The sequence below is a fragment of the Onychostruthus taczanowskii genome, unplaced genomic scaffold, assembly GCF_017590055.1.
Source record: "Onychostruthus taczanowskii isolate IOZ18803 unplaced genomic scaffold, ASM1759005v1 scaffold15, whole genome shotgun sequence".
Taxonomy (NCBI): domain Eukaryota; kingdom Metazoa; phylum Chordata; class Aves; order Passeriformes; family Passeridae; genus Onychostruthus; species Onychostruthus taczanowskii.
Window position 1 is genome coordinate 10,911,737 of NW_024498685.1, and position 13,733 is coordinate 10,925,469.

Sequence of the window (13,733 nt, forward strand, 5' to 3'; positions counted from 1 at the left end):
ATATACACTTTTTTTTTTTTTGGCTACTGATTTCATTATGAGTAATTAGAATTTGGCCCTTTGCTTTTCACCAAAACCAGAAGGTCCTAAAGCGGTTTCGGGTGTAGCCAGAGGTTTGGGCGCCTCTGGGTGTCCGGACCCGCGGGGGGAGCCAGCATCTCTGCGGGAATCCCTGGCGGCAGCTCCGGGCGCCCGGAATTCCCGCGGCCGGGAGAGGGCCGGGATGGCCGCAGCATCCCCGGGCACGGCAGCGCCGGGGCACCGCGTCACCGCCCCGCGCCGCGCCCATTGGCTGAGCCCGCTGTCCATCCGCCTGGCCGGCCAATCAGCGCGCGCCGCTCTGGCGGGCGCGGAGGCAATAAGACGCGCGGTCCGCCCCTGGCCCGGCCCGGTGGCGGCTGCGGCGCTCCCCGTGAGGCGGCGCGGCTTCAGCCCGGTAATTCCCGGCAGCGGGGGCGGCCCTGGGTTCGGGGGGGTTTCCTCGGCGGGGCTGCTCCGGCGCTCCAGAGAGGGATGGTGGTGTTGTCCCAGCGTGGCTGCGAGGCGCCGCGTGTGTGCCGCGGCCGTGTCTGTGTTTGTGCGCGGGTCGCCGCCCCGGCTGGCGGCCGCGGGTGTTTGCGCGTCCGGGAGGGGCTGCCCTGCTTGTGGCTGGGCCTCCGTGCTCGGGGAGGGCTGGGACACGCAGGTGCTCCGCACAGGGACGCCTTGGAAAAGGGATGAGCAAGGGAGCTCGTCCCGGCTGGAGCAGGAGCCCTGAAGTGGACGCCGCTGGTGTTGGACCCTAGAGCTGTGCTTGGCCAGGAGATTGTAAGGTGTTATCCCGAGCACCCTGCGCTGCCCTCCTGTGCTCAGCTTGGGTTCTGCTCTCTCACGGAGTGAAACACAGAGTGGTTTGGGCTGGAAGGGACCTTAGAGGCCACCTAGTTCCATCCCCGTGCCATGGGCAGGGACACCTTCCACTGAGCCACGCTGCTCAGGGCTCCAGCCAGCCTGGCCTTGAACTCCTCTAGCATGGGGCACGCACAGCTTCTCTGGAACCGCCTGTCCAGAGCCTCTGTGCTGGCTCCAGCTCTGCTGTCCCTATCCTCCGTGGTCTCCCAGAGCTTTTGGTAGATTTCTGCGCACTAGAGCTATGGGAATTGCAGCCTAAACAAATCTTAGGGAGCAAATGATGTCCCGCGGTATTTGGGAGACCAGAAACTTTCCCTTGATGGAAATGCAGGAGCTGTGCGTTGGCATCTTTTTGGGAGAAGGTATTTAGTAGCTTTTCCAGCCCATACAAGCGGTGTGTGCTCTCTTTTTTTAACAGCTTTGAGAGCAAGTGGTGGCTGGCATGGCCATTTGCACTTGTGAGCTCTTTCTGTGAGTGCTGGTGTTTATTCTTTCCCTGCAGGTAACTAGCCAAGAGTGTGTGCTGGCCTCTGCATAAAGCAGCTCTTGAGCCTGTGCTGGGATTTGTGTAGGTTGTTCCTTTGCTGTAGGAAAGGTGAGTAGGATTATTTCCATGTGTTGCTCTCAGGCTTTCTAGTTTAAATGCTTCCAGAAGTGGACTGATATTTAAACAACACTCTGACTTGCTAGTTCTTTCTAAATTTGTTTGAGAATTGTGCTATGTTTTATGTAAGTGAACTGGAATTTATGATACCCAGGTACTATTTGGTCTTTGTGTATCTCTTATGCTAACTAATTATTTTATTTATTTTGGCTAAAATGCCCATTAAACTTTGGTAAAGAGGTGGATCACCCCTATTGTTGGGTCTTAATTTGGTTTTGTAGGTTAGGTAATCTATTCCTGTGCATGATGGAATCAATTAATCTGAATAATGAAGTATTTGCAGAGCTAGAGCTTTCTGTGGAGCTATTTTATGTGTAGTAGCTCATGCTGTGAGCACTGCAATTTTTAAATATTATCTGTGGTATATTGAGTAAGGATCAGTTGCTTTAGGTGGAAATGCTGTCAAATACTTGTTTTTGTTACAAACCTAGGGTCTTACAGGGTGCAGCTTCGTGTTGGATCTGATGTGACATGGCACCTGAATCCTGGCAATAGCTGATTTCTTTGCTTAAAGTGCAGCTCATTACTGGGAGTGGAAAAAGTGGGCCATGCAGGGGATTTTGTCTGAGATGTTTCTTGCCCTACACAAATCTCAGCCTGCCTTTGCATGAAATGAGACTTTCTTTTCTATTTTTCAGCTGTCTATTGGTGTCAAACAATGCCTCCTGATATTCTGTAAGAATCTCAGTCCTCAAAGGCTTTTTAATCCTGAGCTGTGCCATTAGGCAGAAGTCAGCACTGGGGGGGTTTTGCAGAGTGCCCTCGTGTGATGTAGACTCTGTCTTAACGTGAGATTAGAGGAGAACTAAGCTGCTGTTACAAGCAAGATCAGATTCCTGAGTCTCTTAATGAATTCAAGTTTTCTAGACATTTTTTTTGAAAGCCTGTTAAAATGAATGCTGGTATTGTGCTGGGTGTTTCCCAAAACCCAGAATGCATGGGCCTACCCCATCCTGCTGACCTAATTCAGGGTCACAGAGGGCCTGAATTTGAGCTGCTTGGAGTGTGACTGGAGCAGCTCCAACTGATTTGAGATGAGGAGAGCTCCTGAAGTGTGTCATGGAAACCTAGCCCAAGGCTGGGTGTGCAGAAATCAGAGCTCAGTCTCCCACTGCCCATGGTTTTGAGAGCACTTAATATTCTTATTAATATTCTGAGGTACAGCAGTTCCCCCAGTGCAGAGAGTTGTATTTTTATATTTTTTCCCCTTCTCTGTCCATTGCCATCTAGCTTTTGTCTCAGGTCAGAGGGATCAGGTGGGGCTTTCAGAGTTGCAGTCCTGTGTTAGATGGCCCTTTCAGGCATCCCATTTTCTGCTAGCAGATCTTTGACCACCTTGGCAGACCCTTGGGTGTGTGGTCATTGAAGACAGTTCCATTGAAGACAATCCAGAGGAGATGTTGCTTGGTCAAGAAAAAAGAGAAAGGTGCTGTTTGACCTTATGAGTGTGTAGCTGTCTGACTTAATGGGGGCAGCAAATAGGCATCAGGATTAATGCTTTTGCTTTTGGAGTGGGCACAAAAAGCCTAAGAACTTGGCATTGTAATTCACAGACAGGAGAGGAGAAACAGATTTGAAAGTCAGGAAGAGGATGGGATAATATGTGAGGTCACTTGGGGGTTCAGGGAAATGAGGACTCAGTAGTTGTACATTGCATCCCAGAGTATCTGTGTTGTCACACTTGAGTATGGAGGAATGATGGAGGAGGTGGCCTGGGGAAAAAAATCAAGCATAGACTGGCATAATTAGCAGGACAGGATGGGGACATGAGGAAATCATGCAGAGTGTGACTATGTTGACACCTCCTTTGAGAAAAGCTGATAAGGTTGCAGCTGCCAGTTGCAGTTCTGTGGTCCCACTCTCCAGTTCCCCTGGCTGAGGGCCACAGCTGCTCTCTGTGCCTGCATTCCCTTGGAGCAGTGAGGACCTGGATAGCCCTGGTGGGCTCGAACTACGTGTGGCACCTCAGAGTTTCCCCAGTGAGGGGGATCTGCTCCTCTGGGAGGCTGTGGTACCCTGTGCTACTCTGTTTAAGCACTTGAGGGAAACTGTAGGCTGGAGCAGCTTGTACAAATCTGTTCCTAATCAATTGTTTAGTGGGCTAGTTGCAACAAGCTGGGTGAAGGATGCCACTTTGCTTCCCACGTGAGGTCTCCTGGTTTGGAATTCCTCCCACTCTCAATTGTAAAATCATACTCTGCCGACACTTGTTTCTTTGCTTGCTTTGATTCTGATAGTTGTTTGCTTTTCACTGCCTTATTGCTGCTTGTACTGCATTTTCTGTGGGATGTTTGATGTGTCTGTCTCGTGTCTTTGTCCAGATGCATCGCTGTTAGATGCCAGACCAGCTGCCCTCTGTGCTAAGCTGCAACCAAAATGGCAAAGTATAGGCTCGTTCTCCTGAGACACGGGGAAGGAGCCTGGACCAAGGAGAATCGCTTCTGCAGCTGGGTGGACCAGAAGCTGAGCAGCGATGGGATAAAGGAAGCTCAGAACTGTGGCAAACACCTCAAAGCCCTTGGCTTCCAGTTCGACCTCGTCTTCACCTCCGTGCTGAGCCGCTCCATCCAGACTGCCTGGCTGATCCTGCAGGAGATGGGCCAGGAGTGGGTCCCCATCCAGAGCTCCTGGAGGCTGAACGAGCGTCACTACGGAGCGCTGATCGGGCTCAACAGGGCAGAGATGGCTCTGAATCACGGCGAGGAGCAAGTGAAAATCTGGAGGAGGAGCTACGATGTCACCCCGCCTCCCATCTCTGAATCTCACCCCTACTATGCAGAGATCTACAACGACCGCCGCTACAAATGCGGTGATGTCTCTCAGGAGAATCTCCCAAAGGCTGAAAGTCTCAAAGATGTGCTTGAAAGACTCCTTCCTTATTGGAATGAAAAGATAGTGCCAGAACTGAAAAGTGGCAAAATGATTCTTATCTCTGCTCATGGCAACAGCAGCAGGGCGTTGCTGAAGCACGTGGAAGGTAAGGGCCTTTGTTTCAGCCTTCCCCTCTCCTCCTTACTCAATGCCTTGGGGCTTTATGTATTATTCTGTAGTGTATATTACTTACCTGGGCAAGGTAAGAATGTCTGTGGTCTCCAAGGAGGAAGTACAAAATTGGTCAAGGAAGCAAACTTCAGTTGGATCTGATGAACAATTTTAATTGTTTTTGTGTCAATTTGAATTTTTTTCTTAAAAGACTACAGAGTATCCCTTGAAGTTACTATTTCAAGGAGGTATTTTCTTGAAACAGGACTGCAATTCTCTGAATCTGTGTTTTCCTTGTTCTGAGTAATTGGTAAAGAGGTGGAAATGTAGTTCTGCTTTATATTTGCATGCAATCATTGCAGCAACAGTATGATGCTCAAAAGGCTTTGATTGTGGGTTTGGATTTTGTTCTTGTTTTGTCCTTGCACAGAGTGGACCTCATTAAGGTGTATGAAATGTCTGTAGACTGTCATGCTAAAAGAGCATCTTGGATGCACAGGATCTATTTGCAGGTGTTTGTTCTCAGTTCTTTGGGGGAGGATAGTTTTCTCTTCATCTAATAACCAGTGCTTCATATTGGAATCCTTTTGACAGTGTCCCTTTATGAAGATATTAGTGTAATACTTGTGACACCTTGCCCCATTTGTGTTGAAGTGCTGACTGGAGACCAAGTCCAGTGGACTGATTTACCAGATGAAGGATTGGTGGGCTGTCTCAGCTCTTCTTTCTTCCCAGCCATTTAACCCTGGGCACTGGTGTCAGGTACCTCAGAACAGGGGTTTGTGGAATGCCTGAGTCTAGAATTTCCAATAGTATCCCAGGGGCTTACATGCTGGAGTTGCCCACTGTGACCTGGTGTGGATTGTGTGTTAAGGGCTTCTTAATAAGATTATTTCACTGATTTTTCTGCTTGGCCTTCTTAAAGAAATTCTGCTTATGTGAGTGCATTTGCAGGAAACAGCTTGAGATCTAACAACCCAGTGGTCTTGAAATGAGATGGTCTGGCTCTCCCTGTCATTTCCCCCAGTCTTTGCTCAGTGCTTCTGCTGCTGATTTCTGGTGAGCTTGCTGGGCCTTATTGCAAATGACCTTGGCCTGTGTTTTGGCCACTAGCTAAGCAGTGCTCCCACAGCATCAGGAATGTCTCACCAACATTGTTCCCAAATAGGCTGGGGTTGGGCAAGCCCCTGGGAGGAGATGTAGCCAGGAGAGCTGACCCAAACTGAGCAAAGGGATATTCCTTAGTCCTTGTGATGTCTGCTCAGCAGGAAAGGCTAAGAGAAAGGAGGAAGGGCATTTGTGATGACATGGAAGCAATAGCTCTGCACACTGAAGCCCTGATTAGTGGCAAGTGACTGCATTGCCTGCTGATGGGAAGTAGAGAATAAATCCTTTGTTTTCCTTTGCTTCTGTGCTTGCCCTCCCCTTGTGCTTTAGTAAACTGCCTTTATCTTGACCCACAAGTTATTTTTGCATCTTTTCTCCCCACCTATGGTGCTGAGGATGGGAGTGATAGAGCATCTTAGTGGGCACCTGGTGTCCAGCCAAGGTCAACCCACCACAGTTCCTTTTTTGTGTCCCACTGTAGCTCCCTACTACTGAAGCCTGGCTGTGGAAACCTCATACAGACAGAAAGTCTTGGCAGACATGAGTGGAACAAAAATGGTAAATTATATACTACACACATGGTTGTAGCCTACCCATCTTTCTTTCCTTAGAATTTGCCCAGCAAGGTGGCATTCTGTCAAGATGAAAAGCCAGATTCTAACACTGCTTGTTTCCCTCCTCTGCCCTGTTGAAGTTAGATCTGTCTTGCAGGGAGGGCAGAAAGTGGCTCTGAATATTTACCTTACTAGGCTAAAGCTTTAGTGTTTTCATTAAGCATTTGGGATGCTATGACCTGATTTGGAACTCAGTGACAAAGCACCAGTATTAAACAAGCTTTTGTGGCTGAATTGATGCATTTGATCTTGTGTATGATCTTTTATTGGATGAATCATCTGGACTCAAGTGCAGTCGACATGCAGAGAGGAGGGTGTTGTTATTCTCAATTGCTCTCGTGGATTTTGGGTTCCTCTGACCATAAGAATAGGAGGGAGGAACAGGTGAGAGGGAAGGGGAAGCTGAACCAGCCCCTCTGAAAGTGCTGTAGGTGCTCAAAATTGGTGGGGTTTGTCTCTGTAGGACTTTGCAAGGTCCAAATATTTCAAAACACTCCATGGGCTACCACATGAAGGTGAATTCTTAAGCTTGCCTGGAGATATTTCCAATTTGTGTTTGGTTACCCAGTTTGGTTAAATGGAGGATAAATGAGCTGGGAAGGAATTCTGAATGTGATTTTGAAAGGTCTCTTTTATAATAAGTGCTGTACCAAGTTACTGTAGTGTTCCTGTGCCTAACTGCTCCCTGCTGTGCAGGTGAGGAGCAGTGCTCTCAGGAAAGAGCATGGGAGATGGCCACTGAGGAGTGCAGCTGCCTGGTCAGCATTTTGTCTGGGCTCCTCAGGAAGTCATCTGAGGACTTCAGTAATATCTGTGGGCTCTCACAGCTGTATGTAGGTAGGACCTGGGTTTTACAACTTCTTGGGTAAAAACTGCTTCCAGATTTCAGCAGTGGAAAGATTTCAGGACCCAGGCTTTGGTATGAAACTGGAGGGAAGCATGTTACTTCTTCAGTGGTCTTATTTACCACTGCACCTTGGAGTCAGCAGTTGAGGTCTTGCCCTGATTTCACCCTTCTTCCCTGTGCCATAGGCTGGGTTGTGACTCAGGCCAGCTGGGATGGAGCTCAGGAAAAGGTCAGCTGGTTCTAGTTACAGCACATGGAGTAACTGGATAGCAGTTAGCTCCCTCTGCAGCCATTGCTGCTGCAAGGTGTGATCCCTCTGCTGTCCTCCTGGCCTGCTGGCTGGGGAGTGTTCTGGTGAGCTCTCCTGCAACCTAAGAGCTTGTGTGAGCAGCCTGCTCAGCTTCTTGCTTCCTGAAGATCAGAAATGCTGTACACAGCAACAGGCACTGTTGTTTCTTTAGGGTTTTTATCTGACTTCAGCTTGTGTTTCCAGACTTCTGTGAGGCTGCACTTCTGTATGGGGAAAACTCCTGAGGAGAAAACTATCATGTTTGCAGCTGTGTGTTTATCCTAGGCTGCACTGTTTTGCTTTGTAAATCAGTACTAGTTGACATTGTGGTCACTTTGTGTTCTGTAAAAACAGTAAAATGCATTTCTGACTCCATGTAGCTACAGCTAGTTTTGTTTAATCCATCTCCAGAGGAAACTTTTAAATATCATGTCTCCTGACCACATTATGTGGTTTGCCTAAACTCTCCTGCATGACTTCATCTGCTTTGTGTGTACATGAATGGTTTAGTCTGGGAGACTGAATTTAGGAGGTGGTCAGAACACTTCCTAGGCATGGATTCTCTGGGAATATACGTGGTGATGTGGGTATTGTTAAAATCTAATGCTTAAGAAACCTTAAAATAAGAGCTCAGGCAGCTTGGCTGCTTGTTTTGCAGACCAAGTCCTTGAGAGCTGTGCTTGTGCCTGGTGAATGGATGCAGTATTTTTCCCATCTGTTTCTGTGCCATTTTTAAATTTTATTTGTTCTTAGAGGCTTTTTTTCCTGTAGGTCTGATTCTGTGGCTTACACCAGGTGAATTATTTGTCCCTTGTGTGCAAGAATTGCTTTAGCTATCTGATTGTGACTTGTTTCAGTGGACTGATGCTCAGTATTTAACAAGGTGTAAGTTCTTTGCAAAGGTTTGTTTCTGGTGCTCTGTGCCCTTCTGAAACTTAGGGCTCACCCAAGTGCTGAGCATAAACCAAGAGTAGGTCACTAAAATTGGGTGCTGGTGTAGTCTCTGGGCAGGGGAATATGATCCTCACCTCATGAACAGTTCTGTTTTTTCTGGCCTGTTGTCACCCCACTGTTGCTGAGCTGCTTGACTCGTGTGTGTTTTCCTGTTAACATGATGGCTCTCCTTTTCTCCTTAATGTGAAAATCTCTGGTAAATTTACACCTGTGTGTTCTGAGGACCATCTGTTTTGTCAGCTGCTCCAGGAGGATGTTTGCTTGGTGCACCTTGGTCTGGTGTTCTTTGAGGCTTTTTCCCTGTAGGTCTGATTCTGTGGCTTACACCAGGTGAATTATTTGTCCCTTGTGTGCAAGAATTGCTTTAGCTATCTGATTGTGACTTGTTTCAGTGGACTGATGCTCAGTATTTAACAAGGTGTAAGTTCTTTGCAAAGGTTTGTTTCTGGTGCTCTGTGCCCTTCTGAAACTTAGGGCTCACCCAAGTGCTGAGCATAAACCAAGAGTAGGTCACTAAAATTGGGTGCTGGTGTAGTCTCTGGGCAGGGGAATATGATCCTCACCTCATGAACAGTTCTGTTTTTTCTGGCCTGTTGTCACCCCACTGTTGCTGAGCTGCTTGACTCGTGTGTGTTTTCCTGTTAACATGATGGCTCTGCTTTTCTCCTTAATGTGAAAATCTCTGGTAAATTTACACCTGTGTGTTCTGAGGACCATCTGTTTTGTCAGCTGCTCCAGGAGGATGTTTGCTTGGTGCACCTTGGTCTAGTTCATATGGTGTCATCACTTCAGAAGCTTGGTGGTGTGCATTTCCTGAGTGAATTACCCAAAGCTGCCCTGCTTCAGAGTAGCAGGCTGCTGCTGGGACCTCATTGCTTCTAGAAAGGGGGAAAAGGAAATCTTGACATTCCCAATGGCATTAGCTTTCTTTTGCCTGATTTTTTTTGAGAGATAATCTCTTTGCAGTCACTGCTTTTAATGCAATTATTTAAACTTTGTGTGGAAACTTTACTAGGATGTTTGGTCTTGAAACTCACTTGGAGGCTTTGGATGTGTGTTCAATGTAAAAATAACCAGCAATTTCGTTGAGATGAGAGCCCAGAATATTTTAATTACATGTCTGCATAACATAAATATTATTTTCCAGGTACACATTCCTTTAGTTAAGTGGAAAAAATAAGAATGCTCCAAGCTGTACAAGTTGACTTTCTGCCTCCTTTTTCCTCCTCTCATTTGAAAGTGGAAATGAATATCTTGTATGCAGGAATTCTGAGAACACTACTGTGGACCCTGCTATAAACTTGCTTGTAAGAAATCAGACTGGGCAAAGAGTGGTTCTCACACAAGCAGAATTCAATACTGATTTTTATGACAGTTTGTGTGATAAGAGTTGCCCAGAAAATTTAAGAGAAAGACTAACCTTGTTATCCTGCCTCTCTAAAGAGACTGTATTGGCTGCCTAGCAGAGGTTTTTTCATGTGGGCTCCCATCTTTTGTGATGTGTGAGTTGGGAAATGATGGAGGGGAGCCTATTATACTCCATGTCCTGTACAGTGTAGTCTCCAGGGTAATCTTTTCCTGTTTATTTCACACGTGTAGGCAGAAAAAGTGAAGAAACTGTCTTCACCTTGATGGGAATTCTCTCCTTCAGCTGTTCCCAAAGGACTTGCCCAGCTGGGAATTGACCCTTGAGTAGCTGGTGGTGTCCATGGAGGCTGGAAGGTGTCCTTGACAGTTTAGGTAACCTCAGAAATAAGGCAATAGGCAGTGAGGAGGCTGGAGGTGTAACTCTGTTTTGTTTTTCTTTGGCAGGCATCTCCGATGAGGACATCATCAATGTCACCCTCCCCACTGGTGTGCCCATACTTCTTGAACTTGATGAGAATTTGCACCCTCTGGGCCCTCACCAGTTTCTGGGTGATCAAGAAGCTATCCAAGCTGCCATCAAAAAAGTGGAAGATCAAGGGAAAGTAAAATCTGCTGAGAAGTTAAATCCCACTGTGTAACACAGCTGTGTTCAGTGTGGTAGTAAGTGACAATGTGTGTATGACTGCTAGGTTGCACTGTGTGAATGTCTCAATTTCAAGCACTAAATAATTGGAAGGGACAATAGTTGAGTCTCAGGTTGGTAGTTTAACCCTCTGCCTTTTCAAAAACTGGAATTTAGATTGCAGCATGAGGTTTTTGATACTGGAAAGGGAAGAGATGATTCAGGTCATGGAAACTTGCAGGGCAGCCTGCCCCAGATCCACCACTGAGGATGGCCCAGTAGAGAAATAAAGGGATGTGATATTGGTGTCTACCAGCAATCAGTCCTGATCTGTTAAGGAGAAAAGCACCAGCTTACTGGAGTAATTTAGTCCAGGATGTATAGGCACTAAAACTGTCACTGGAACCAGATAACTCTGTTTACCAGCTATGATTTTTCTGTGTCACAGTAGCTGTGTCAGTTTGTTCTCAGTGGATTTCCTTCAGTCTTTCAGAACACCCTCAGCTGGATAACTCTCTGCCTTTGTTATTTTGAGTCTTCTGTGGGCAGTTCATGGTCCAGAGAATTTTGTAGAGATGTTCTGACTACTAGAGTTATCATAGTTATCTTTTTTTACTCTGTATTTGTTTTTAAGGAATGCAGATGGAATACCTTTTCCTCCACCATCTTTGCAAAGCCTAGCATCGCTGCATTTTGCTGGCTTGCAGTAATGGGTTTTAAGTCAGACTTTAGTCCACAAAAGAAGCACAAAGGTTTTCTTCTGCTCAGTTTTTAAATTATGTAGCTCCTTGTGAGGGACCTGAATACCTTTGAAACACTTTGGTAAGGTGTACTAGAGGTTTCATCACCCTTTAGTCCGTTGATAAATAATTCCTGCTCACCTCAGCAAAAGTGACATAGGAAAAACCCCTCTGAGCTTTCCTGAGTTGCAAAGATATCTTGATAAATGTGTTCCACAGTAACATTAATGTGGCATTATCTGTACCAAATTCTCTGAAGGGCTGCAAGAGATGCATGCAGCATGTCACAAGTGTTGCTGGGTGCAGCTCGTTCAGCCATCCTGCTGGTAAGGAAAGATATTCTGCCATGCCTGAAAGAGTTCTCCTGTAAACCTCTCCTCACCATCAGAGCTTGATTCCTGCTGAGTGTTTGGCACTGGATTTGACCAGTTCACCCTGTGGCTGGATGCAGTGTAGCAGGTGTGGCAGCCTGGTGTTCTCTTTATGTACACAAGCACCAAGATAATGCCACTCCTGAAGAATTGCTCTTCATCTAACCTGCAGATATGAAACTGTTAAAAAGTTTACATCTGACCCACTGTCTCAACACCTGATTCTGACCTTGGATATCAACATGGGTGACACGTGTGTGTGTGCTGCTTGAGCTGAATGTGTTCTCAGCATGGCCCAGCTACAAATCTCAATGTTGATGGGAACTTCCTTCATATGAGTATAAAGTTTTGATATCCTAGATGAGCTGCTGGTTTGCAGTGAGCAGCTCTGTAGCTTGCTTTGTGAGTGTGAGAGGATGTTATTTTTTTCCTTTTGAAGAGCAGTGTGACAGTGTGGTGTGCCTCTGACAGTCTTGCTGACGTGTGGAGCAAGACTTTGCAGGTCTGATGCCAGCTCACATTAGAGTAGCACATACCCCATAAAAGACTTCTTGCTAGAAGGTAGTTTCTCATGCATGAACGGTGCTTGGGCTTCTCTTTGGTTTTGTTTTTGTAGCCCTTGCAGTAGAAACAAAGTTACATGTTTCTCTTTTAAACATAAAGCTGATAGGTTTCATCTTTCTGTATACAAGAGACGTATTTCAATGTTTTTTGGTTGTTTTGGTTTTTACCCTCTGAAATGCTATTAGCAACTTCTCTGCTACTTGATTTGATACTGACTTAGTTTCTGGGGTTTTAGTTTCTGTGCTTAGGGTAACTCTGAATCTTAGTTGATAGTTTACAAGTGAGTTTTACAGTGTTAGATTTCTGATCAGCAAATTTCACCTGTGAAAACCCTGGGAAGGGTCACTGGAACTAAAGTGAGTAAATTCTTCCCCAAACATTAATTAATGTGTGAAACTTAATATCAAGTAAATGTTACTATAGGCTTGTAAACAAGACTAGCAGAGCCACCTGTTGCCAGTGGGAACTGAGTGCATCCAGGTGTGTGAGCACACAGGCCACGTCCACATCCCTTTGGCATTGTGGAATTGTAATTGAGCTGCTTCAGGATGTGACATGCAGCTGGAATATCCCTGGAAATGAACCCAGCTGAACTGGGAGACTGGCTCTCTCTTCCCCTTAGAATCCATGATCTCCTCTGTGGGTGGAGAGGGGAAAGGAAAGGTGGATGAGGGAATTTAGGGAGCATTAATTGCAGCTGAAATCATCCTTGGAGTCGTGGCCAGGAAGAAGAGAACAGCAGTGTGATGTTTGCAGGAGGTGCTGCTTGAGATGTGAACAGTGACAGTGCTCTGGGAAGTTTGGCTGAGTTTGCTTGGGTTGTGGCTCCACAGCCATGACAGGATTTTATGTGCACATCTGGCAGCAATAACACCTTGCAAAAGTATCAAATGGAACCAACTGGGGATTTCATTCTGCTCTTTAGGATTGTTTTAACACCTTGCAATTCCAAGGAACCTTTTATTTAAAATCCTGATTCATAAGCCATGTCTATTGAAGAACAGACACCAAGTTCCAAGGTGTCAGACACCAAGATCTTCAGGCATAGCTACATCAGAGGGAGAAATGAGAATCTTGCTATAAAGGTCAGTGGTTGGGAAGCATTTTTCCCTATGTTTGAGTGTCCCTCAAAATTCTATAAGGTAAATGGTGTTTTTACAGTTAATGGATGTGGTTGATTTGGTTTGTTTTATGCATTTTTAACATGTGGTTCAGTAGCAGTAATAGCTCTAGATCCTCTTGAAAACCTTTGTAAATATGGTGGAGCTGGCAGGTTCTTTATAACTCAATAAATTCACCTGAAATAGAATTTAATTTGGCTTGAGTCTTTTTTTTTCTTCTATCTCCTTTGTGTCTTTTTCAGGGCTGATAAGTAAATAAAACTGACCTTCAGGATTCCAAAACTTCTCAAACAGTTGTTTATCACACATCATGCAGTCAATTGGGTTAAAATAGTGCTGGAGCCAACACTTGTGTTTACAAGAGAAGAAGCTGTGCTGGGGGAATACACACACACCTTCAAGTTGGATTAAAATAGTGCTGGAGCCAACACTTGCTTGTGTTTACAAGAGAAGAAGCTGTGCTGGGGGAATACACACACACCTTCAAAACCATGGGGGCATTTACTTAGGAACAAGGAACTTTACTTCCAGAACAGTGCATCTAAACAAATGCTTGCTTTTCCTTTTAGCAAGAAGCATTACTTTTTGATGGTGTGTTT

General features: G+C 45.9%; 1 protein-coding gene across 5 annotated transcripts in view; it reads left to right on the forward strand.

Annotated features, from left to right (window-relative positions):
* Positions 1 to 13,322, forward strand: part of BPGM (bisphosphoglycerate mutase) — a 28,492-nt gene extending 15,170 nt beyond the window's left edge. For 2 of the 5 annotated variants that reach the window (XM_041398510.1, XM_041398509.1), the window contains 3 exons: positions 1,394 to 1,486; positions 3,877 to 4,532; positions 10,161 to 13,322. In XM_041398510.1, the coding sequence (XP_041254444.1) occupies positions 3,932 to 4,532; positions 10,161 to 10,354 (795 nt within the window). In that variant the 5' untranslated portion in view covers positions 1,394 to 1,486; positions 3,877 to 3,931 and the 3' untranslated portion in view covers positions 10,355 to 13,322. Of the gene's footprint in view, positions 1 to 375; positions 437 to 1,393; positions 1,487 to 3,876; positions 4,533 to 10,160 lie in introns of those variants that run through there. The other 3 variants (XM_041398512.1, XM_041398511.1, XM_041398508.1) reach the window with 2 other exon arrangements.
* The last annotated feature ends 411 nt before the right edge of the window (positions 13,323 to 13,733 follow it).